General features: G+C 38.7%; 1 protein-coding gene across 1 annotated transcript in view; it reads left to right on the forward strand.

Annotated features, from left to right (window-relative positions):
* The first annotated feature begins 2242 nt into the window (after nt 1-2242).
* Nucleotides 2243-26432, forward strand: part of NCKAP1 (NCK associated protein 1) — a 141155-nt gene continuing 116965 nt past the window's right edge. Inside the window, exon 1 of the mRNA XM_007934903.2 lies at nt 2243-2350. Coding sequence (XP_007933094.1) covers nt 2243-2350 — 108 coding nt within the window. The remainder of the gene's footprint in view (nt 2351-26432) is intronic.

The raw sequence follows: 26432 nt of genomic DNA on the forward strand, positions 1-26432 counted from the left end.
TTTAAAATCAGGAAAGCTGTGCGTCAGGGTTGTATCCCTTCACCATATTTATTCAATCCGTACGCTGAGCAAATAATCTGGGAAACTGGACTATGTGAAAAAGAATGCAGCATTTGGATTGAAGGAAGACTCATTAACAACCTGCGATATGCACATGGCATAACCTTGCTTGCTGAAAGTGAAGAGGACTTGAAGCACTTACTGATAGAGATCAAAGATGACAGCCTTCAGAAGTACACTTCAACATAAAGAAAACAAAAACCCTCACATCTGGACCAATAATCAGTATCATGATAAATGGAGAAAAGATTAAAGTTGTCAAAGATTTCATTGTATTTGGATCCATAATCAGCACCCGTAGAAGCTGCAGTCAAGATATCAAATGAGGTATTGCATTGGGCAAATTTGCTGCAAAAGACCTCTTTAAAATATTAAAAAGGAAAAACGTCACTTTGAGGACATATGCATACGAAAGCTCAACAAGGAATAAGAAGACCAAAGAATTGATGCCTTTGGATTATGGTGTTGGTGAAAAATGTTGATAATACCACAGATGTTCAGAATGAACCAATCTGACTTAGAAGAAGTATAGCCAGAAAACGTCTTAGAAGTGAGGATGGTTCATCTCACGTACCTTGGACATGTTATCAGAAGGGACCAGTCCCTGCAGAAGGGCATCATACTTGGTAGAGGGTCAAGGAAAAAGAGGGAGACCTTTAATGACATAGATTGTCACAGTGGCTGTAATAAATGGGCTCAAACAGAGCGATGATTGTGAGGATGGTACAGCAGGCAGTGTTGTTCTGTCAGTGAACACTGGTTTGCCGTGAATCGGAACCAACTTGACAACCACAGCTAACAACAGCAATAACTTATTTACTCTTCTATTGAAGTTGGCCGAATATTTTGTCATTGATTTAAAATTAATAAATATAATATAAAAGATTAATTCATGGAGGAATGGCAAGGCCAAAAATATCAAAGGGGCTCTACTTCTTTTGGCTAGAACTTTCATTCCAGTCAATTACATAAGTCCTTGATTTGTTCACTTTTAGAATCATATCAAGTATGTTTGACCGGAAGGAGTAGCCATGGAATGTGGCTAAGAAACTGACCAGGAAAAAAAGGAAAAGAAAGAAAATGAGACGGAAAGGAGAATGTTTTTAAAAAGGGATGAACTTAAGTTGGAGGCCAGAAAAAAAGTATGCACGTTCCTTATTCACTGAACAAATAACGTATTCTGTGTGGTGGGCCTCCTCTATTAGCCTCTCCTCCGGATGGATGCTTCTCGTGGACAAATTCCAGATTCTGATTATCTCAGGAACTTGAGTTGCCCTCACTTCCGACCTCCTCTCACATAAACTGTTTTAGGGCGGCCGTGGGGTGGAGTAGGAGTGAGTTAGGGTGGGATGGGGAAGCTAGGAGAGGCGATGCTGCTTCTCAGAGCACAACATCTGCTGTGTTCTGCGGGGAGCGTCTGTCAAGCAGTGGGAGGAAAGGCACTTGGAGCCACCAGCCTACTCTCAAGAGAAACTTGCCTGAAAAACACCCTGGCTGTCTCCCCCACACACCCATGCTTCTGCTGGTTTCTTTAGGGAGGTGACGCAGAAAGGCAACTTTTGTTGTCACTTTGGGAACTTGAAGGCCAGTAGTGCCAGACGAGGTGGGACGCACGGAGAAATGTGACCCCACTCGGTCCTCACTCAGGACTCTCATCTTGGAAATAGGTGCAAGCAGGGGGTCGGGGTCAAGTCAGGACCGAGTCCCGAGTGGCGGCGACTGGGAAAGCGGGCGGGGTAGGCAGGAGCTTGCCCGGCGCAGTTCCCCGTCCGGCCTCGCGTGGGCGCCGGCGCGGCAGATCAGGTGACCGAGAGCTCGTCCGGGGCTGCGGGAAGCTGCCTCGTTCTCAGCCGCCGGAGACGCCGCTGCCGCCGCCACACCTAGTGGAGGAGCCGGGGAAGGCGGCTCGGTGGGGGCTGGGACAGAAAGCGCCGGGGGGTGGGGACGGAAGGGCGGCGGGCGGAAGGCAGGAGGCTGCGGGGCTTGGGCTGCTGCGGGGGAAGAGGCCCCGAGGAATCCGCCGCAGCTCACTCAGTCACCGGCGCGGAATTAGGGCACGAGGGCCATGGACGCGCTTCCCTGAGGCGGAGGTCGCGGGCGGGAGGGGAGGAGGCCGGAGAGAGGTTGCTGCGGAGGCCGCGGGCCGGTGACTGGGCGCGAGGCGGCCGGCGGCGGCACCACCATGTCGCGCTCCGTGCTGCAGCCCAGTCAGCAGAAGCTGGCGGAGAAGCTCACCATCCTCAACGACCGGGGCGTCGGCATGCTCACCCGCCTCTACAACATCAAGAAGGTGCGCACGGGCCGGCGAGGCCGCGGCGGGCGGAGGGCCGAGGGGGGAATGGAGGATAGGGAAGACCCGGAGGGTGCAGGGCGGTGCCTGGGGCAGAAATCACAGCATCGCCGCGTCGGGCCCGGCCGGGAGTCCCCAGGATGCGCCGCGGCCTAATGCGGAGTCCCGGGCGCCTCCCCCGGTGGCTCGCGGGCCGACCGGAGACCGAGAGAAGCCATTTCCCGGCTCCCAGAGGCGGGTTCCGGCTCCGGTCTGGGGTGGGGGCGCCGTCGCCCCCTCCGATTCGCGCCCCCGCCCCTGGGACGGGGTCTTCAGGAAAAGGAGGAAGATGGGTGGGCTAGATTATAGGGGAATAGGAAAACTTGGGTGTTCCAAAACTGATTCTGGACAGTAGGAATCTGGCGGAGATGGTGGTAGTGAACGGGGATTACACTCCAATTCTGAATTTTTTGATGTGTGTGTGGGAATGTGGGAAGGGAATGGCTCATCAGTGTGAACCCTGCATCCCCTCAACTCTGCCACTTTATTCTACACTGCCAAATAAAAACCTTTGGAGAGGGTGTTGACGATTTGGGATTATTTCATTTTTGAAGGTGGAGAGGACGAGGAGGTGAGGGTGGAACCAGTGTTCTGAAACACTTTGGGGCTGTGAGTCACTAGAACAGGAATAACAACCTTCTCTCCGTGCCCTCTTTACTCCTCCTCATCTTAGTTTTCCCTGCCATGTCTGATATTAAAACACCATTTCTTAAACTTTTTTTTTTAATTTACAAAATAAAACTGAGTAGTTGTGACTAATGCAGATTTATAGCATATTCTGATACTTTGAGCAGTTAGTAGCCCCATTGAAAGTCTTCACATGTCTTCAGATTTAAGAGAGGATGATGAGTTGTAGTTAAGAAAAATAGATGTAAAGTTAGAACAAATATTGCATTCATTTGTTTTTAGGAGAAAACAAAAATCCTTTCATTTTAAGAAACGGTTGGTAAATTTTAATGAATTTGATCAAGAGAAAATTAGAGATTTTGTTTGCAGTGTAGTCTTTGAGTTTCCAATGTGTGTTTCATATTATTGTCTTCATGATTATTTTTTTGGCCTTTTAACGCATCATGAATATTTCCTTTTATTTAATCGTAGCAATAGAATTATACTGCTTGAGAGTTAGAACTGCTGAAGAAAGATTATATTTTTTAAAATTCGTACCATGGATTTCAAGTATAAAATTTGATATAGACACTGTACTGCTAAAGGGGAAGATGGTTCTGCTGTAATAATAAATTTTGGGTAAGGATAGCTGTGCTCCTCCGGTCTTCACCTGAATGCAAGGATTGCAGTCCGGAGAGTAACTAACTGCATCATGCATATGCAGTTTGTTACATTTTACGTGACAGGCGCTCAGTGTCATAACAGAAAAGCCCTTTGCATTTACTAAGATGCCTTGGTTATAAATCTGTGTAGGTTAGGGATAATTTAGTTTTGGATAATATTACTTGTAGGTTGTATTGACCTGAACGTTTTGTGAGATTATGCTCTCTAGTCAACTTGGAATTGGTTTTTATATAAACTTTGCCCAAACAATTAGCAATGCAAACATTACTAAAAGTTACTAGACCTGTGGTATTGTGGTTAAAGGAAATGGTTACGATGGTTTCCAGAAGAGGAAGTGAGAGTAACATCAAAAGTGATTTGGGTAAAATGCTTTTTTTAAAAGCATGCATTAAACATTTTTACGTTATAAATGCAAGCAGACTTCCCATATTCTACTGTGGTGAATTAAATAGGATTAAACTACACTGTAAGGATTTGAACCGATGACAACTCACTGTCTTTTCTCAAAAACATTATTATTATTATTTACTTCTTGTTTTGAGAAACTTCAGGCTCTTGAACCAACAAAATTTAAAATAAGGTGTATGTGATCATTATTACATCCATGTGTCAGCTATCTTGGAAAAAAAAATGTATTTCAGCACTTGACACAGATTTATAGTTTTTGGGAAATATTATATCTACTTTGCCCGATTATGAGTTCCCTTTGGGTAGAGACGGTATTATTCATCCTTGAAGTACTAATATTTTAATAAGAATAGCTTTTGGTTTGCTCTCCATGTAACTGCATACAAATACATTAGGTAGATTTTGGATCTTTCAGCCTATAGAATTGTGTGTAAGATTAGCCTGTCTTCCCAGCTGGCTAAGGATTGAAACATTTGTTCAAAAATCTTGCCAAAAACAGTTAAGATCTGTTCACCATGTGTTTGTAAGGTTCATGCTGTCTGCATTCTTATGTCAGTATAAACCACATAATCTTTTCAATCTCAAGATTTATAGTTTTCAAAAAACTGCCACCTTGTAATAATACATGTCTGCCAATCATACTTTATTAATTCATATGTGCATTAGATTGTCTATGAGACTTGATTAATCTCTTCCAATTGAAGTCTACTCTGAAAATATTATAGTGAGCATATACAGTGAAAAATGTTAGCTTAAGTTTTCTAAGCATAACAACTCATGTTGTTGTTGTTGTTGTTGTTATGTGCCGTCAAGTCGGACCCGAAGTCGACCCCTCCTTGGATTTCCGAGGCAGTGTCACTACAGAATAGATTGCCCCATCTTCCTTCCGAGGAGTGGTTGGTGGGTTTGAACTGCCAGCCTTCTGGTTAGCGGTCAAATGCCTTAGGCATTACACTACCAGAGCTCCTACTTTAAGACTAAGAACCAGACCCCCTGCAGTGAATCTATTCCTTCTCATAAGGACCTTACAGGACAGAGAACTGCCTCTCAGGGTTTCCAGGGCTTGTAAATCTTTACAGAAGCAGACCCTTTCTCTGAGTGGCTGGTGCATTGAAACTGCCAACCTTTTGGTTAGCAGCCCAGTGTTTAACCACTGCACCAGGTACTCTAGTCAGTAATAATGTGCCTTAATGTTTATTAAGGAAGTGTAACAAAGTTACAGAAAAAAAGTTTCTGAAGAAAATGTCATCATTCAAAAAATTATGAGATCTTAATATGTATAAATGATGAGAACTTTAAGGAATTTGTCTAATAGGGAATGTAAGAACACTTAAAAGGGAATGTTAGGGAAAAGTTGTAAAGGTGGAAAGTAGTTTTACATGTAAATTTATTTGTTGCTTAATTCCTAAAAGTTCTTAATTTCTGTTAAAAATACATACCTTCTTCCTCCCCAGACCTAATAATATACCATTTATATAGTGATTCCCAATGTTTTTCAGACTGTTCTGATGTATTTCTGGCAGGCAATGTGGTGGTGGAATTAAGAGCAGTAGGCCAGAAGTTAGGAGATCTGCATTTCAATCTTCATTCTGTCACTGAATTCTGTAACATTGGGTAGATGATTTGACTTCTCTGAGCTTCACTTTTCCATTTACAAATGAGCAACACAACGCAACAGACTGCTGTCTAGTTGGATCTGACTCATAGTGACCCCTCCTTGGGTTTCTGAGGTGATGCCACTATGGAAGATTGCCCACCTTTCCTCCTGAGGAGTGGCTGGTGGGTTTGAACTGCCAGCCTTCTGGTTAGCAGTCAGATGCCTTAAAAAGGAAATGTAAAAGGAGTACTAAAGTCTATTCTAGATCTGAGTGTTAGATTTTTACAAGTTTATTGTAAAGTTGTATAAGTTATGATTCATTTTAAACAGTAACTGACCTTAGTTAATTTTCTGTAACAGAGATGGTGATGCCTCCCCTGCTTATTACTTTACAGGATTATTTCTAAAGTTGAAACATGGTGGATGATATATGTGGAAATACTTGAAAACTCTTTGTGGTATTTATTTAGGGGTCTGAGCAGCCTTTTTGAGAGACCTTTGTTTTTCTGAAGTAACAAACTCAAATCTCAAAGAAAACTTATACTGAGGTAACATTTTTTTTTTCCACTTTCTCTTCCTTTTTTTTTTTCTCCTACACACACTATCACCAGCATAACCTTGATAATTCTATCAGTAAGAGTCTCAGTTAATAATTGCTTATTTTTCCTCTTGTTAAATTACTGTCTCAATTATAAATTTTGCAGATTTCAATGTGTTGTCACTTTTGTTTTTTAATTAGAGGAATCATTTTCTTTTCTGTCTATATTCCTTTCACTGTAATTTTGGGTAAATTTATTTCTTGAGGAAAGAATTACCAGCGATGTAAAATTGAGTCTTTAGCTATTATTTGCTTAGTTTAGTTGGAGGAAAAAGATTGTAAAGGGAGTAGTGCGGAGTAAAGGGAATGGAATCAGCAGAAGCCTTATTTTTCAGTATTCTGTTTCTTTCCTGTACACTATTGATTTTCTTCGTAAATCAATCAGGAGCAGAAGCATGTTTCAAAGATTGGATTTTGTCAAGTTTTATACCAATAAGTATTAATAAGTTTTTTTTTTTTTTTTTTCCATTGGTGGAGTTTCAGTACTGGAAGCTGTAAACACATTAAGGAGAAAATATTATTCCTTGATAAAGATGAATTTAAATAATACGTGCAATTAAAAAAATCCTGTTGTAGTTTTAGCTTTATTTTTCAAGGAAGTTGCCTTTAAAAATGAGAATTTGATAATTTTCTTTTTATTCTGGGTGGTAGGATGAAGAGATAAAGACCACTGAAAAATCCTTAAGAAAAAATTATTTTTGTATTTTTAAGTGACAGTGATTGATTACATACCTTGTATTTTCTTTGATATTTTATTATATAGCTTAAATAATATTATTTTTAATGATAACAGAAGAAATGCATGTTGATTGCCAAAACATAAACAGAACAAAAATGTATAACTTCAGATGTGAAAATTCTCTGCTTGCCCATCTCCCACTTTTAAAAAATAAGCTGTATATATTTCTGCCCTTTACTATGCAATTCCTAACATATGGGCATGCATATTTTATTATTAAATTAGAGTCTTTTCAAAAATAAAATTGAAGAATATCATGGTGCAGTGTACATGTATGTGAAATAAGCATCCTTAATCTTTTGCTTGTATACTTATATTTTAAGAAAATTACAGGAAGATTTTATAAAAGAATCCTAATAAAAAGGGGCAAAAGTATGAAATAGAGCTTCATATTCTCATGGAATCCAAACTTTCTAGAGCCACTGCAACTGAATGACTGCCTGAGGAAATCTTTAAAATGAAACGATGCCCTGAATGAGTGTTGTGTTCTTTTAAAGAATGATATGTATGTGATCAAATTGACAAGAGAAGCTTGAAAAGTTAGACGAGAAGCTTAAAGGGCAGTAAGCTTATATTAAAGATGGTGAAATGATTTGGAAAAAGATACTGAGAAAGATGGCACCACTTGAAGAGTGTCACTGAATTGCACATGTTGCAATTGCTGAATTGGGGGAAGTTTTGTTTTATGTATCTTCACCAAAAGAAAAAAGGAAAGACAAAGAAACAGGCTGAGTACATCCAAAATCAAAAAACCAAACTCACTGCCATCCAGTCTGTTCTGACTTATAGCGACTCTCTTTGGGTTTCCAAGGCGGTAAATCTTTACGAAAGTAGATTGCCCAGTCTTCCTTCCATGGAGTAGCTGGTGGGTTTGAACCACCAACCTTCTGTTTAGCAGTCAAATGCCTTAGGCTCTATGCCACCAGAGCTTTCTAACTGCATCCAATGTCTTAAAAATAAAGACACCTAGATAAAATTTTTCCGTATTCAGAGTTATTGTCTTTACTGATTTAAGATGATTAGAAATCTGATTCAAATTCTTGTTTGGTAATTTGTCAGCAGTGTTAGTATTAAGTAAAATTCCAACAATAGTTTTGGGCCCAGTACATTTTTTTTTCCTTTCTTTCTTTTTTTTTTAAATTGTGATTTGGGTAAAAGTTTACAGAGCAAATTCACTTTCCATACAGCAGCTCACATACTTTTTCTCTCATGACATTGACTGAAATTTCCCACAATGCAACAGCTCCCCTCCCACTTCCTCCCCATAGTTACCTCTTCCCTGTGTCCATCCCTCCATGCACTCCTGCCCCCTGAGCTGTCTCCCTGTGCATAAGCAGCCCTTCTTTCTCCCATGATTATTCTCTCCAAGCAGTGTATCTGCCAACTGTAAATGTTCACCTGATATGCCTGTCTTTTGTTTGGCTGGAAGCCACAGGAAACCAAACAAACCAAACTCTCTGTCCTCGAGTCGAATCTGACCAGTAGTGACCCCCCTTGGGTTTTCCAGGCAGTATCACTACCGAAGCAGATTGCCCAGGCTCCCTTTAGAGAAGTGGCTGGTGGGTTTCAACCACCAGCCTTCTGGATAGCAGTCAAATGCCTTAGGCATTATGCTGCCAGAGCTCCTGGAAGCCACAGGAGAAGGTTCAATTCCAGACCTGAAGGGCAGCTGGGAGCCATAATCTCAGGAGTTCCACCAGGCTCTATCAAACCAGCAAACTTAGAATCCCCCCCGCCTCCCTTTTTTAAAGTGATTTCCTGTTTTGTTCCATATCATTCTCCCTCTTTATGCACGATCTTCTACATAGATCCCCCTCCAAGTGGTTGACAGTGGTAGCAGAGCACCATGTAGTTCTTCTACTCTCATCGTTGTATATAGGCTGAGAATCACGTGTTATACCAGTCACTTGGACTAATTATTTCCATGCATTTTTTGTTTTCTTCATTCTTCTTTGCTCTGGATGAGAAGAGACCCATCATTGCATCTAGATGGCTGCTTGCAAGCTTTTAAGATCCCAGTCACTACTCACCAAAGTAGGATGTGGAACAGTGTTTTGTGTAGTATATTATGCCAGTTGAGCTTGATGTCCCTTCTGACTATGGTTCCAAGCCCAGAGGTCCAACTGCTCGCTCCCTCTTGATAGCTGGCTGTGGCCAAGAAGTGACTACAACCTTGTCCCTTGTCAGCTCCACTATATACCTGAGAATTCTTACAGAGCATACAGATACACTTCTGGAAACATTGTCTGTCAATCCTATACTTGGTCTTGGGCATACTCCCCCCTGCATAGACATACCTAATAGTTCAGTTTGTCCATCTGTCTACCCACCCACTTATCCGTGTTTGCCTTCACTAACAGCACAGTACTGTATGTGCAGAAGGGTTCATCTTTGTTGTCTGTACCTCCCATGTACCTCTCTATATCTTTCTCTTCTTCAGTGCCACCATGTTGATCACTTGCATTTGGTACATTGCCCTTCTCTTCACCCAAATCAGTATTTGTCTCTACCTGTCTAATAGTGTTCCCTCTCCTCCCCTTCCACCAGTGGTAACCAACAAAGACATTTTCCTTCCATATATAAACCTTCCCTTGACTTTTTAGGAGCTCTGGTAGCATAGTGGCTAAAAGCACTTGACTGCTAACCAGAAGGCTGGCGGTTCAAACCCACCAGCCACTCCTCAGAAGGAAGGTTGGGCAATCCTACTTCGGTAGTGATACTGCCTCGGAAACCCAAGGAGGGGTTGCTATGAGTCAGGGCCGACTCGATGGCACATAACAACAACAACAACAACTTGACTTTTTACAGTTACGGACTACAACAATATTTATCCTTCTATGATTGACTTATTTCACTCAGCATAATGTCCTCCAAGTTCATCCATGTTATGTGGTCTTTTGTAGATTCTAGGTTATTGTTTAGGGTTGCATAGTATTCCATTGTGTGTATGTACCATAGTTTGGTTATCCATTCTTCTGTTGATGGGCACCTAGGTTGTTTCCATTTTTTGGCTATTGTAAATAGTGCTGTGATGAACATGGGTGTGCGTATGTCTGTTCTCGTCCTGGCACTCACTTCTTTAGGATATATACCTAGTAATGGAATGGCTGGGTCAAATGGTATTTCTAATTCCAACTTTTCAAGGAATCGCCATACTGCTTTCCACAGTGGTTGTACCATTTGACAGTCCCACCAGCAGTGTATGAGAGTCCCAATCTCTCCACATCTTCACCAGCATTTGTTATTTTGTGTCTTGTTGAACTTTGCTACTAGTGCTGGAGCAAGATGGTATCTCATTGTTGTTTTGATTTGCATCTCTCTAATGGCTAATGGGGAGCTCTGGTAGTGTAGTGCCTAAGGCACTTAACTGCTAACCAGAAGACTGGGGTTCAAACCTACCAGCCACTCCTTGGAAGGAAGGTTGGGTAGTGTACTTTCATAGTGATAACCGCCTTGGAAACACAAGGAGGGGTTGCTATGAGTCGGGTCCGACTCTACAGCACATAATAACAATAACAATGGCTAATGATTGTGAGCATTTCTTCATATGTTTGTGGGCTGCCTGAATATCCTCTTTGGTAAGAGTGTCTGTTCATGTCTTCTGTCCATTTTTAATTGGATTATTTGTCTTTTTGTTGTTGAGGTGTTTGAGTTTTCTATAAATTCTAGAGATAAGTCCTTTGTCAGTTGTGTCATTGCCGAATATTTTTTTCCCAGTCTAGGTTGTATTTTGGAGAAGTCTTTGGAAGCACATAAAAATGTAATTTTTAGAAGGTCCCCTTCATCTAGTTTCTCTTCTGCTGTTTGTGCATTTTGGGTTATGTTTAATAGTGTATTTGTACCATGTATTGTGGCCCCTGAATTTGACCCTAGTTTTTCCTTGAGGAACTTTGTTTATAGTTCTGGTTTCACATTTGTCTTTGATCCATTTGTGGTTAGTTTTTGTGTATGGTATGAGGTTCAGATCTTGTTTCATTTTTATGCAAATGGATATCCAGTTTTGCCAGCGCCATTTATTAAAGAGACAGTCTCTTCTCCATTTAATGGATTTCAGCCCTTTGTTAAAGATCAGCTGACTGTAGGTCGATGGATCTATTTCTGGGATCTCAATTCTTTTCCATTGGTCTATGTGTCTGTCATTATACCAGTACCAGACAGTTTTGACTACTGTGGCTGTATAGTAGGTTTTGAGACAGTGTGAGACCTCCTACTTTGTGCTTCTTCTTCAATAGTGCTTTGCTTATCCAATGTCTCTTTCCTTTCTATATAAAGTTAGTGATTAGTTTTTCCATATCCTTATAGAATGTTTATGACATGTGAATTGAGATGGCATTGAATATATAGATTGCTTTGGGTAGAATTGACATTTTCACAATGTTCAATCTTCCTATGTTCTTCTATATATGTAGATCTCTTATGGTTTCTTGAAGTAGTCTTTTATAGTTTTCTTTGTACAGGTTTTTTGTGTCGCTGGTAAGATTTATTCCCAAGTATTTTAATTTTTTTGGTAGCTATTATAAATGGTATTGATTTCTTTATTTATTTTTCAACAATCTCTTTGCTGGTGTAGAGGAATCTAACTGATTTTTGGATGTTGATCTTATATCCTGCCACTATGCTAATCTCTCAATTAATTCCAGTAGATTTTTGACTGAGTCTCTTAGGTTTTCTAGGTAGAGGGTCATATCATCAGCAAACAGGGATAGTTTGACTTCTTCCTTACCAATTTGGATGCCTTTGATTTCCCTTTCATGCCTCATAGCCCTGGCTAGGACTTCCAGTACAGTGTTGATTGGAAGTGGTAATAGAGGGAGGGCCTCCTTGTCTAGTTCCTGTTTACAAGGGAAGTGGTTTCGGTCTCCCTCCGTTGAGAATAATGTTGTCTGTTGGTTTTGCATAGATGCCCTTTATTATATTGAGGAATGTCCCTTCTATTCCTATTTTGCTGAGAGTTTTGGTCAGGAATGGGTGTTGGATCTTATCAAATGCCTTTTCTACATCGATTGATATGATCAGGTGGTTCTTATCCTTTGTTTTATTTATGTGGTGGATGAAGTTGATTGTTTTTATAATGTTGAACCGTCCTTGCATACCTGATATGAACCCCACTTGGTCATAATGTAATATTTTTTTGGTATGTTGGAGTCTGTGGGCTAGGATTTTGTTGAAGATTTTTGTATCTGTATTCGTGAGGGATATTGGTCTGTTTTCCTTTTAAGTGATGTCTTTGCCTGGTTTTGGTATCAGAGTTATGCTTGCTTCATAAAATGAATTTGGGAGGATTCCATCCTTTTCTGTGTTTTGGAATAGTTTGAGTAGGATTGGTGTCAGTTCTTCTCTGAATTTTTGGTAGAACTCTCTGGTGAAACTGTCTGGGCCAGGACTTTTTTTGTTGGTAATTTTTTTATGACCTGTTTATTTCTTTTGTTATGGGTCTGTTCAGCTTTTCCACCTCAGTCTGTGTTAGTTTAGGTAAGTGGTATGTTTCTAGAAGTCTGTCCATTTCTTCCAGGTTTTCAAATTTGTTGGGTTCTTCATAGTATCCTGACGTGATCCTTTTTATTTTAGTTGGTTCTGTTTTGATATTGCCTATTTTGTTTCTTTTTCATGTTATTTGTATTCTCTCCCTCTTTTTCTTTGTTACATTTGCCAGTGGTTTGTCAATTTTATTAATCTTTTCAAAAAACCCACTTGTCTTGTTGATTTTTGTCTATTGCCCTTCTATTTTCTGTTTCATTGATTTGTGCTCGAATCTTTTCTATTTCTTTTCTTCTGGTGACTGTAGGCTTTTCTTGCTGTTCTTTTTCTAATTGGAGATGTTGGTTTAAAGTGTTTATTTTGGCTCTTTTTGATGTGTGCATTTTTTGCTATAAATTGGCCTCTGATTACTGCTGTTGCTGTGTCCCAAAGATTTTGGTATGTTGTGTTTTCATTCTCGTTTGATTCAAGAAATTTTTTAATTTCCTCTTTTATTTCTTCTATTACCCAGTTGACTCCAAGAGGGTGTTGTATAGTTTCCATGTGTTTGCTCTTTTTCCATTGATCTTCCTATTTTTGATTTCTAATTGGATAGCATTGTGATCTGAGAATATGCTGTGATAGTTGGAGTTGTGTGTCAACTTGGTTGGACCACAATTTTGAGTGGTTTAAGCAGTTGTGATGTGGGTTATTCCCATGATGAGATTGGATGTATATGTTTTGAGCAGCCAGTCTGTTGAAAGGGAGTTTTCCTAAGGGTGTGGTCTGCTTGCAATATATTTATGGACATCCTAGGAAAAGAGACACTCTTCTGTGGATCGGGATCCTTTTGTGCTGCTTACAATTGTCTGTGAGTGAACAGTCAACCATTTGGCCTGGAGATCTTAGATTCGTCATTCGTTGGAGTCAACAGCTGGTATACTGCCTGCTGACCTTGAACTCATTAGCCCCTGCAGCTGCGTGAGTCAGGAAGAGCCTCCAGCTTAACATTTGATCCAAGTGTGTGAGCCATTTTCCTAAGATAAGTTTTTTTCTCTATATATATATTAGCTTTACTTCTTCTTCTTCTTTTTTTTTTTTTTACTTCTTTTTTGGTTTTCTTCTCTAGAGAACCCAGCCTGACACATTTGGAACTGAGAGAGGGGTAGAATTGTGGTAGTTAAGTTTGTGTGTCAACTTGCCTGGACCTGGTTGAGTGGCTGGGCAGCTGGTGGTAGTTATTCTCCATGATGGGACTGGCAGTGAGCTCCATGGTGGGATCTACCCGCAAGCAGCTGAGTAGCTGCTTTAAGGATGTGTTCTACTTCCCGTATATAAGAAACAGCTTTGGTAATGGTCTCTAGCTTATGGCACACTTGAACCCTGCATGTAGCCGTTTCCTTGTTCAGCAGGCTGCCATGCTCTGCCGACCTTGGGACTTTCAGTGGAGTTGAATTAATGGCCTGCTGTGTGGTTTGGTAACATTGAGACTGTGCCTTTTTTACTTTTCAACCTTGGGCTTGTCAGCCTCAGCAGCCAGCAGCTGAATGAAGAAAGCCTCCAGCTTCATTTTGTGGTATATTCCTGTCAAAGTGGCACTAGGTAACCAAAACATAATCTTTGCAGTATTTCAATGTTTTTAAATTATTAAGGCTTGCTTGTGAGCTCTGGTAGCATAGTACCTAAGGCACTTGACTGCTAACCAGAAGGCTGGCGGTTCAAACCCACCAGCCACTCCTTGGAAGAAAGATGGGGCAATCTACTTCCATAGTGATACTGCCTTGGAAACCCAGGGAGGGGTCGCTATGAGTTGGGTCTGACTCGATGGCACATAACAACAACCACAAGGCTTGCTTAATGGTTTATTGTGGAGCATATTCCATGTGCATTGGAAAAGAATGTATATTGTGCTGTGGTTGGGTGAAGGGCTCTGTAGATTTCTACAAGGTCAAGTTGGTGGATTATATTGTTTAGCTCTTATGTGTCTTTGTTGTGTTTCTTTCCATTTGTTCTATCTTTCATTAAAACTTTTGTATAAAAGTCTCCTACTATGACTGTGGAGTCATGTATTTATCTTTTCAACTCTTCTAAAGTCTGATTTATGTATTCTGGGGCTCTTTCACTGGGTCCATGGATATTTATTATGGTTATATCTTGTTCAGTTGATCCTTTAATCATTATATAACATCCTTCCTTGTCTCATATGGTGGTTTTTGTTTTAAAATTATTTGATCAGAAATTAATACTGCCACTCCTGCTCTTTTTTCATTGCCATTTCCCTGATACATCTTTTTCTAACTTTTGATTTTGAGTCTGTTTTTGTCTTGGTCTCTAAAGTGCGTCTCTTGTAGACATCACATCGGTGGGTTATATTAGTCTGCAACTCTCCATCTCTTGGGTGGTGCATTTAATCCATTGACATTCAGTGTAATTATCGACAAATATGAATTGGTTGCTGTCATTTTGTTATGTGTTTTTCATGATGTTGCTGGTTTCTTTGTTCCATATAATTTTCTGTGCTGAGCTTATTATGTTTATGAATTGTGTTATCATTTTCTTTGTTGCTGTTGTTTTAGTGTTTGCTAAATATTTGTGCTTGTCCTCTTTTTTATTGTGATGTGACGGTTTATCCTTTTTCTTTGAGGTTACCGTGTGATTTATAATTTTCTTCCAGAGTTTAGAACAGTCCATTCTATCTTGCAACTCTCTTGCCTTCCTCACCATTTAGAAGTTCTGTAACTACACTGTTTTTTTCTCTCTTTTTGGTCTGTAGTTGTCCTCATTTGCCAATAGATGTCTCTGGTTCCCAGTTCACAGTCTTGTAAGCTTATTTTACTTTGGACATCCATAGCTGTGTTGGTTTCTGGGTTATGTCATCTTATGTATTAATGGTCGGTTGTTGTTTGCTATTATTGGTTCTCTGTTCAAAGGACTCTCCTAAGTATCTCTCGTAAGGCGCATCTGGTTTTAACAAATTCTCTTAATTTTTGCTTATCTGGAATTCTCATAATTTCACCATTATATTGTGAGGGACAGTTTTACTGGGTATGTAATTCTTGGTTGGAAATTTTTCTCTTTCAAGGTTTTATATATAACATCCCATTGGCTTCTTGCTTGTATGGTTTCTGCTGAGAAATCAGAGTTTATTTTTATTGGCTGTCCTTTGTAAGTAAGGTTTTCTTTTTCCCATGCTGGTTTCAGGATATTTTGTCTTTGGTTTTGAGCAGCTTGATGATGATATGTCTTGGTGATTTTCTTTTGGGGTCTATCCTGTTTGGGAATTATTGGACTTCCTGAATGGATATATTCTCGTCTTTCATCATATCAAGGAAGTTCTCTTCCAACAAATCTTGGACAATTTTCTCAGTAGTTTTCTTTAGCTCTTCCTGTTCTGGAATTCAGATTACACGTAGCTTATTTCTTTTGATGGTATCCCACATGAATCTTAGGTTTTCTTAATTTTGTTTTGATCTTTTTTCTGATTCATCCCTTTCCAAGGAAATATTCAGGTATTTGTCTTCAGTCTCATTCATTCTGTCTTCCAGTGCTTTGATTCTGCTCCTTTGCCCTTTCAATGTGTTATCTATTTCTGAAAATTTAGTATTGATCTTCTGGATTCTATCTGTAGATTTTGTATCATCTCTAATTTTTCATTTATTTTGTCATTTTACTCTTGTATTTTCTTCTGAAATTGTTCTAGGAGTTTGTGTGTTCATTAATTTTGTCAGGGTTTTCCTTGATCTGTCTCTCAGTCCTTTGAAGAAACCTAAATATAATTCTTTTAATTCCTTTTTGAGGAGTTTCAGTGCTGCTTCTTCCTCAGGGATGTGTTCTGGGGCTGTATCCTGCTCCCTTGTTTCTGCCACTTTATCTTGCTTCTTTGTGTGGACTGTGATAGTCTGTTGTCTCTGAGACTTTGTGACATTGTATTTAGGTATCTGTTAACTGTTTGTGAAGAGAAGCTATGGGTTAGTCAAGCTTTTCATGGTGGGCGTTTATCATTGGACAGTTAGTGGAGAAGAAAGTAGTGGCTCTCACTCAGTGGGGCTGCAGGAGATGTGGGTGTGGTTGCATTGTATGGGTGCTGTTGCTATCTCACACTTAGACAAAAACAACAAATAACCATTAAAAAAGTAATAGCAAGTGGAAAAAAAACACACTGCTTAAACACATAAGATCACCAAAAGAAAGAAAGAAAGAAAACCGCAACATCTGGGGAGTGGGCAATAAGAGACAAAAGGTAGTGTAGGAGAATAATGAATAAAAAAATGGGAAAAATGGAAAAAGAAAAACAAGGAACACGATTAATCATGGGAAAGAAAACAATGGAAACCAGGATCAGGGCAAAGAAAATGCTGAAAACTAGAACCTGGGAATGGAAGAATAAAGAATAATAATAAAAAGGACAAAAAGAAAAATAATGATAATTTTAAAACAGACAAAAGCAAACAAACTGGGAAAAAAAATCTGGCAGGGCATCCAGGCTCCATCCAAGCCCACAGACTGGCATGGAATTTCTGCCACCCCAGAAGGTGGGTGGGAGTGAGGGATAGCTGCACCTCTGTGTACCAAGAGGGTGTGGGATCTAAAAGCAATAAGGGGAATCTCGCACCTTTCCAGTTGTTCACGTTTGGAATGTCCTTGCGGTGCCCAGCAAGTGGAGCCTATTCTTATGTACCTGGAATCTGGGAGAATGCTGTTGCTTTAAATGTCCAAAATGGTTGAATTGCTTGTAAACGTTCAAAATGGCTGTGCCCTCCCGACAGGCAAAAGTCCCAGCTCAGCCCTCTCCCTCTTTGCTGCTTCCCTTTTTATTCACCAGCCACCAGTGCAGTCCTCTGCCCCTGGGTATCAGGGCCGAATTTTAGGTTAATTCTTAGGTCCTAACACCACTTGGAGGAGCTCTGGTAGCATAGTGCCTAAGGCATTTAACTGCTAACCCGAAGGCTGGCGGTTCAAACCTACCAGCCATTTCCCGGAAGGAAGGTTGGGCAATCTACTTCCATAGTGATACCATCTCAGAAACCCAAGGAGGGGTTGTCATGAGTCGGTCCGACTCAACAGCACATAACAACACCACCACTTGGCAATATCCAATCTGTCTTTGCTGCCAGGATCGCTGACAGACCGTAGCTCTGTATGTCTCCTTTTTCGGTGTTTTCATGCATGTTCTTCTAGTAGTTGAAGTTTAGTCCACTTGTATATCCTTCCTTTCAAAACTCAGGGCTCCAGGATTATCTTCTGTGTTTGTGTTAATTGGTTCTCCTTTTCTTTGTTGAAGAGGATCTGTGTAGTTTGCCTATTCCGCTGTCTTACCGGAACTCAGGAATGTACATTTTAATCTTACTAGAACTGAACAGTTTTATCCCTTCAGTCCTTTTTAGACCACTTACTCAATAATAATAGTAGTACTCAAACTCACTGCCATCAAGTTAGTTCTGACTCATAGTGACCCCTATTATGTTTCCAAGGCTGTAAATGTTTATAGAAGCCGACTGCTCCCTCTTTCTTTTGCGGAATAGCTGGGCGGTTCGAGCCACTGACCTTTTAATTACTAGCCAAATATCTTAACCATTATATCACCAGACCTCCTTGTAGTAGTAGTAATAGTAGTAGTAGTAGTAGTTGTTGTTATGTGCCATCAAGTCTGACCCAACTCATAATGCTAGCTGATGTTTATTGAGCATTTTGTTAAGTGCTAAGTGCTTTGTATCATTTTTTTTATTTCCAGATCAATTCTGTGATGTAAGTGTCTGTTTTAAAATAAAAAAGTTGAATTTTGAGAAGTTTAATTTGTGTGAGGTCACATAGGAATAAGCACTACTTGGACTGGCATATTTTCTTGAACATTGTCAATAGCTTTACAATCATTAGTGATATTTTTGTAGTAGAGATTTCTCCTGAAACTTCCCTGTAATCCTAAATAAATATGCAATTATATTACAGAAATAATTTTTCTCCTTATAGAAGACTCCATTTGTGTGATATTTGCATGGATTTCTATGAAAAGACCATTCAGGTCTTGTTATGCATGCACAAGAGTGATTATTAATGGACACTTCTGTGTTTGGCTCTGTAATGTAGTATGATGAATGATAAACAAATTAAAATAAAACCAAGCCAAACTTACTACCATCAAGTGAATTCTGACTCTTCATGACTCTACAGGACAGAGTAGAACTGCCCCATAGGTTTTCCAAAGCTCTTAATCTTTACAGAAGCCAACTGCCTCATCTTTTTCTCACAGAGCAGCTGGTGAGTTCAAACCACTGATCTTTTGGTTAACAGCCCAAGGTTTTAGTGGCACCAAGCTTCTTGTTTAGCATAAATCAAAACAAACTCACTGCTGTCAAGTCAATTTGGACTCATAGGGGCCCCTCCTTGGGTTTCAGAGGCAGTATCACTATGGAAGTAGATTGTCCCATCTTCCTTCCAAGGAGTGGCTGGTGGGTTTGAACCGCCAGCCTTCTGGTTAGCAGTCATTGTTTAGAATAGGAATTTTTAAAATTCAGTTTATTCAAGTTTTATATTTTATATTTACTTTTATATTTTGTTAATTAAGCTAATTAAAACAACATAATTATTATATTTTGTATTTACTTTTCAAGTTAAATACATTTTCTCTTTGTGATTGTTTATAAAATTTAGTTCTGATACATTAAAATGTACCAAGTTTAAAGGACAAATCTTGTACAGTTAATAATACCAAAGAAAATAAACAGGAAACTTTGCTTAAACTGGAGGAAAGAGCATATATAAAGCAGAAAGGTAGATGTGAACTAAAAGAAGCAATGGAATAGCATTTATTTTACTTAATTTTGAGAGCATATGTAGTCATCCTCAGTTAAAAATATGTTTCATTTTGAAATTTCGAATTACTTTTTCTGTTTTGCTTTTAAAAGTCAAATAATAACATTTTTACATGGAAAAACTTTGACTCACAAATTACAAGAAATGCAGTTAAGAAAGCATGATCAATATGTTCTTTTTCTGTCTTGAACCTTACAAAATTAGTAGTATTCTTTTTTATGCCTCCATTTTATTTTAATCTAATGTTTTAAAATTGCATTTATTGGCAAATGTAGTATAGTCTTCTTAATTTTGATCCTGTGAAGAACTTGTAATGCTGTGACTAGATTTGGATAAGTTGTTTATCCTGACAGTGATGAGAAAATCTAGTAGTTAATCATTTCTTCAAATATAATTGAACTGAAGTGCTTTATTTTTAAAAAGTTAACTTTATAAGCTCTTGAATTATTAGTTTGTTAGTAGGGTTGGACTACTAATGCCAATTTCAAAGAAATCTCTTCTTTTAAGTAATAGAGCCTCTACTTAATGCTTAATAATAACTTGTTTCCTAGTGCTTAATTTTAGATGTTTGACAGCAATAAAACTGTAAGAAATACTTTTCTGAGTCATATGACCTATCCTTTTAGTTAGTCCCAAATATATATAAAGTCCCATTGTCATCAAGTCAGTTCTGACCCACAGTGACACTATTGGAGAGAGTAGAACTGCCCCTTAGGGTTTCTAAGGCTGTAAGTCTTTATGGAAGCAGACTTCCACATCTTTCTCTCAGAGTGTCTGATGGGTTTGAGCCACTGACCTTTCGGTTGGCAGCTGAGTGCTTAACCACTGTGCCATGAGGCTACAGTCCCAAGTATAGAGGGTTTCTTTTTCATTCATTTATTTACTCTTTGTTTATTGAATGTTGGCATTGGGGAGACATGTGAATCAAGATACAGTCTCCAGTGCTAAGGAATTCATAGACTAATGGAAGAGAGAGATAGATACAGTATGTAAATGGGTTGTGAAAGTCTTGAGAAGGAAGTTAAAGATTGCATCTGGGAGAGAAGGGAAGAGATATAGTTGTGCTTGGTTTTAAAGTAGAAATAGGCTCTTCAGCCAGGCAATGATAAGGAGTAGTCATTATTTTAGATTCTAGAATTTTTACTCAGTAAAATACATACAGATGTAAAAGAATTTATAAAGACGTATCCTAATAGTATCCTTGCTGGCATATGGTCTTTAAACTCTTCTGTCATTTTTCCATACTTGCAGTATATTGTATGAGTTGAGAGAGCTAGACACTAGATAAAACTGTCACTATTTTTTTTTCTTTTTATTTGGACAAGTTATTTAACCATTCTGAATGGTTTGTAAAATGAGATCAGTGGCTTTTAGCTAGGGAAAGAAGATAGAATCACGAGAGAAGGTTTTTAGAAATATATACATCTGGATCTTGACCCAAATTTACTAAATCAGAAAAAGCTTTAATTTGTTCTGATACTAAAGACCATTGAATTAAGTAGAATTTTTCTCTGATAATTATTCACTGTAGTGATTTAGTTTTATTCTTTGGATTATAACTAAATTTCTAGAAGAGTGTAGAGCTCTCTACTGGCAATTAGCTCCTGTTGTGTTCCAACGCACACATTTTGGTTTTATTAGTTACGCTGGTCTTAATTGATTCTAATCTTGCAGTCTTAAGGATATTCTAGTTCTTCCATTTGTGTAGAATACTCTTTAGTTAACTTCAAATGGTTGAAAATTAAATCAGGTCATATAAAGTGCTTGTACAGTGCCTGGCACAAGGATAAGAAGTGATAAAATGTTAGTTCTTGTTATTAATTCTATTTCTGGGGGTTGGATCATAGTGCACACTTAACTATGTTTATTTTTACCTCATTAAAAGAAACTCAAGACCCATTTCTAGGAAACATTTCTTAACTATTCCTGTCTATGTTCCTGTCCAATATTAAAGTTTGATTATCTACTTACTGCTGGTACAAAATAATTTTGTATTTCAGAAGAATATTCTACAGTAGTTCTTTCAAGGAGAACTCCTTTAGTACAGCACAAGTGTGATCATATATGACACTAGTTTAAAACAACTATAATAAAATACCTTTCATTTGTGAGATGAGATACCTGTTTTATGAAGTGCGATGTTCCTGTGTATTGGAAGTTGAACAGTATTTAAGTGAAAAGAGATACCTTCCTGTGAATTGGATAGTAATTAGTAACCCATTTGAATCACTAAGGTTTTTGAGAATGAATTTTTAATATATAATGGGTTTAATTTTTTAAATTCATGATTTTCCTAGAACTTGTGTCTAAAGAATAATAAGCATGACTTATTATTGCTTATTGGGCAGTGGTAGTCTTCAACATTGAAGACTCGGGTTTGATTCTTGGCCAGTGCACCTCAAGCGTAGCCAACACCCATCTGTCAGTGGAGGATGGTATGTTGCTATGACACTGATTGGGTTTTAGTGGAGCTCCCAGATTAAGATGGACTAGGAAGAAAGACCTAATAGTCTACTTTTGAAAAATCAGTCAGTGTGCACCCTGTGGATCACAATGACCTAATCCTGTTGTGCATCGAGTAGCCATGAATTGAGGACCTGCTCTGTGGAAGTTAACAACAACATTAGTAAAATTGTCCCTAGGTGTTACAAACATTTAACATGCTCAGCTGCTGACCGAAAGATTATTGGTGGTTCAGGTCTATCCAAAGGTACCTTGGAAGAAAGGCCTGGTGATGATATGCTTCCAAAAAACCAACCATTAACAACTATGGAGCACAGTTCTATTCTGACTCACATGGAGTCCCCATGAGTCAGAATTGATTCCACAGCAACTAGTCTGATATTAACAAAATGACATTTATTTTAAAGCATTTCCAATACCGAGCCTCTTAATCCAAACACTTAGCAATGGAATTCTTTCTGTCTTTCACCTACCACAACTCAAGGGGAAGTGCTAATTTATAAAGCAAGTAGTGTTGTTGCTGGCTTCCATTGAGTTGGATTTAACCCATGGCAACCTTAAGTACAGCAGAAGAAAACATGCCCAGTCCAGCGTCATTCTCAGAATCATCAGCATGTTCAGGCCCATCGCTGTGGCTATTATGCCAGTCCATCTCACTGAGGATCTCCTGCACCCTTGTTGGCTCTGTGCTTCACCAAACGTAATGTCTTCCTCTAGCGATTGAACCCTCCTGATGACATGTCCAAAGCAAGTGAGATGGACGGTGTTGTGTTGTTTGTGGTCTGTCAGGGTTTCATTGGCTACTTTTTGAAAGTCGATCATCAGCTCTTTATTCCTCAACTGTCCTAATCTGGAAACTTATTCACTGAAACTTGTTCATCATGGGTGACCCTGCTTGTATTGAAGTACCAGTGTGGCATAAAAATACCAGTGGCATAGTTTCCAGCATCATAACAACATGTAAGCCACCACAGTACAAGAAACAGGTGATGGATAAAACAGATACATTGGCTAAGATATGGGTAATATATAGGAGAAGAAGAACTGGAAAATTATCCACTGATCTTAGAATTAGAGGCTTATTTTTGTTCTTGATAGACTTTTTAAAGTTTATTGAAATTTGTCACACTGTATCACCTCCATTATTTTTAAAATTAGAAAAAAAAGAATGATAGGTGAATTGCTTTTATAGTTCGTAGTATCAAGGGATACCCATTTTTTCTAAGTCTTAGTTCAGGGAAGAATATTGACCCTTTTATTTTATGCCTACTTTGTAAAGCTTGTTTCTTGGTTACCAAATCAAAGTTAAAGTCTTCTTTCTAGCATAAATTAGTCACATTTTATATTTTTCTCCTCTTCCCTGAAATTCAGATTCATATTGGGCTCATATCTTCCCTGTACCCTTACAGTAGCATTCTCACTCTGACCTTGAAAATTTTGTTCATGATTTTTTCAGATTGATTTATTGTATTTAAAACAAACAAAACTTCTCCTTCAGTATTTTGGCAAGTGAATGTGATTTCTTGCTTAGTTTGTCTAGCACTTAAAAAATAAAACTGACCAAGCTGATTAGATTTTTGTACCTTGATAATAATTACTCCATGAGGGTTTTTGAGCAACTGAGGCATTGAAAGAATGGAGCATATTTTATATATATATGTGTACACACACACAGACATACATTACTTTTTTAGAGCATATATTTTTAGGTAGGCCTTTTTAGTACTTTAAGGGAGTTCTGGTGGCGTAGTGCCTAAGGCATTTGACTGCTAACTGGAAGGCTGGCGGTTCAAACCTACCAGCCACTCCTTGGAGGAAAGACTGGGCAATCTATTTCTGTAGAGATACTGCCTCAGAAACCCAAAGAGGGGTCACTGTAAGTTGAAATCGACTTGACAGCAGTGAGTTTTGTTTGTTTATTTTTTTAGTACTTTGGAATCAGGTAGGATTTTGTGTTTGGGTATTGCCAGTTAGTATGTATACAACCTTGAGTAAATTAGTTAATCTCTCAGTTTATCTATTTGTATATATATATATTTTTTTAAGCTTTCTGGTAAGAATAAGAAATATATAACAATAACCATATAAAGTTAGGTTGTGGTATGTAATCTGCATTTTGACAGCCTGAGAGTGAGGAAAGACCAGGGAATGGGTTTCATTGTGGGTGCCAGAAAGATGTCTTAAAGTCCTATTTTCAAATTAAAATCTAGTATTGATTTTTCAAGTCAGAAGCATTTATTATGTGGCATGAATGAAATATGTGGTTTTCTGAAACATCTTTGTTTTTTGGTAATAACATTAGATTTGTGTTTTGTGGCTAAATGACTTTGGAGATACTGAATTGGCAATTAATGGTGACCTAGAATTGGTTATATGGTGAATCTTATTTTGATAATTGAAAGCTCACCATAGCTGTGTTTTGAGCAGGTGGTGATGAATGATCACTCTACTCAAAATTTGTGTCTTTCCACAATGTCAGGTTTATTAACACTTAAGAATATCAACCAACCAACATTTGTCCGCTACAATTCATATTTCTTGTTTATGTTAACAAACTTACTACAGTAGTTCCCTACAATGTTAACATGCTCTTTATTACTACACTTGCTTACTACATTCATTGTCCATGAATGTTGAAAAGGAAAAAAAAAAAGATGAGAATTTAGGACTTATTTATTACTTGTGTGCCAGGCATTGAGATAAACATATTTTGTGCACTTTATCTTTGAAAATCTTAGCAGTCTATGTTATAAGGTAGGTAGTAATACTGTCTTCATTCTCTAGATTAGGGAATTGAGGTTTAAAGTTAAGTAATTTGCCTAGGGTCACATAGGCTTTTATCTACTTTATTCAACACACAGAGTTCTTAATTATTGTATTTAAATATTTCCTTTAACACTACTGTCATTTTAACTACCATGCTAATTAGTCCCAACTTTTGTTGAATTTAAAGATTATATTAGAATATTCATGGAAAATAACGTTCCAACCCTGATAGCTAGAAAATTAGTATATAAATATTTAAATTGCTTCGTATCTGGAATTTTAAATTATAATATTTTGTTCATGCGGAAAAATGTTGAGTCAGAAAAAGTAAAAAAGTACTTGGAGGCTGGTTTTTTTTTTAGAAAATAGTATTTTATTGTATTTTAGGTGAATGTTTACACAGTACATTTTGTTCCTCTAACAATTTTTGTACAAATTGTTAAATGCCATTGGTTATAATTTTTACAGTATGTTGGCATTCTCGTTTCCATTATGTTTATTCAGTTTCCATTGATGTAGCTTCCCATCCCCTCCTCACCTTCTCATTTCTGCTTTTGGGTAAATGTTGACCATTTGGTCTCATGTAGTTAATTGTTTGAGGGAGCATGTTATTCATAGGTGATATTTATTTTATATAAGCCAGTTTTTATTTGTCTGAAAAGTGATCTCCAGAAATAGCTTCAATTCCAAAGAATATCTTAGGGTGGTAAACTCCAGGGTTCCTCTAGTCTCCATCAATCCAGTAGGTCTGGCCTTTTTTAGGAATTTGAGTTTGTTCTGTATTTTTCTCCTGTTCACTCTGGAACCTTCTACTGTATCCGTAGTCAGAATGATCAGTAGTGGTAGCCAGACAGAGTCTGGTTCTTCTGGCCTTACGTTAGAGGAGGCTGTGGTTTGTGTGGCTGTAAGTCTCATGGACTAGTTTCTTCTTTGGGTCTTTGATTTCCATCGTTCTCTTTTGATCCATACGAGTAGAGACCAATACTTGTATCTTTGGTGGCTGCTTGCAAGCTTTTAAGACACCCAGGTGCTACTCACTAAACTAGGGTATAGAACATTTTCTTTGTGACCTAGGTTATGCCAGTTGACTAAGTTGTCACCCACGACTTTGGTGCTAAGCCTTTTGACCCAGTAAACCAATCCTATGAGTTATTTAAAAGGTGCTCTGGTGGTGTAATGCCCAAGGCATTTGACTGCTAATCAGAAGGTTGGTGGTTCAAACCCACCAGCCACTCTGCAGAAGGAAGACTGGGCTATCTACTTCTGTAAAGATTTACCATTTTGGAAACCCAAAGGGGTTCGCTAGTGGTTTGGATGTGTCTGGGAAGTCTCTGAACTATGCCCCATATGTGATTTGTTATATATGTGGATATACGTGCAGTCCACACAAATGTAGGTATGTATGTATGTATCTATCTATCTATCTGCCTACAGATACATTTACACCTTTCTGTACACATGTATGGAGCTCTGGTAGCATACTGCCTGAGGCACTTGACTACTAACCAGAAAGCTGGCGGTTCAAACCCACCAGCCACTCCTTGGAAGGAAGGTTGGGCAATCTGCTTTCATAGTGATAACTGTCTGGAAACCCAAGGAGGGGTCGCTATGAGTCAGGTCCAACTCAACGGCACATAACAACAACAACATATACAAGTATAAGGAGAGCTCTGGTGGCGTAGTGCCTAAGACATTTGACTGATAACTAGAAGGCTGGTAGTTCAAACCCACCAGCCACTCCGTGGAAGGAGGACCAGACAATCTATTTTGGTAAAGGTTTACTGCCTCAGAAGCCTATAATGGGAGTCGCTATGAGTTGCAGTGGACTCTGGGTTGTTTTTAATACACAGGGAGCTCTGGTAGCATAGTGGCTAAGGCACTTGACTGCTAACCAGAAGGCTGGTGGTTCAAACCC

This window comes from Orycteropus afer, unplaced genomic scaffold (assembly GCF_000298275.1).
Source record: "Orycteropus afer afer isolate SDZICR_OR568_19922 unplaced genomic scaffold, OryAfe1.0 scaffold00001, whole genome shotgun sequence".
In the NCBI taxonomy this organism is placed as follows: domain Eukaryota; kingdom Metazoa; phylum Chordata; class Mammalia; order Tubulidentata; family Orycteropodidae; genus Orycteropus; species Orycteropus afer.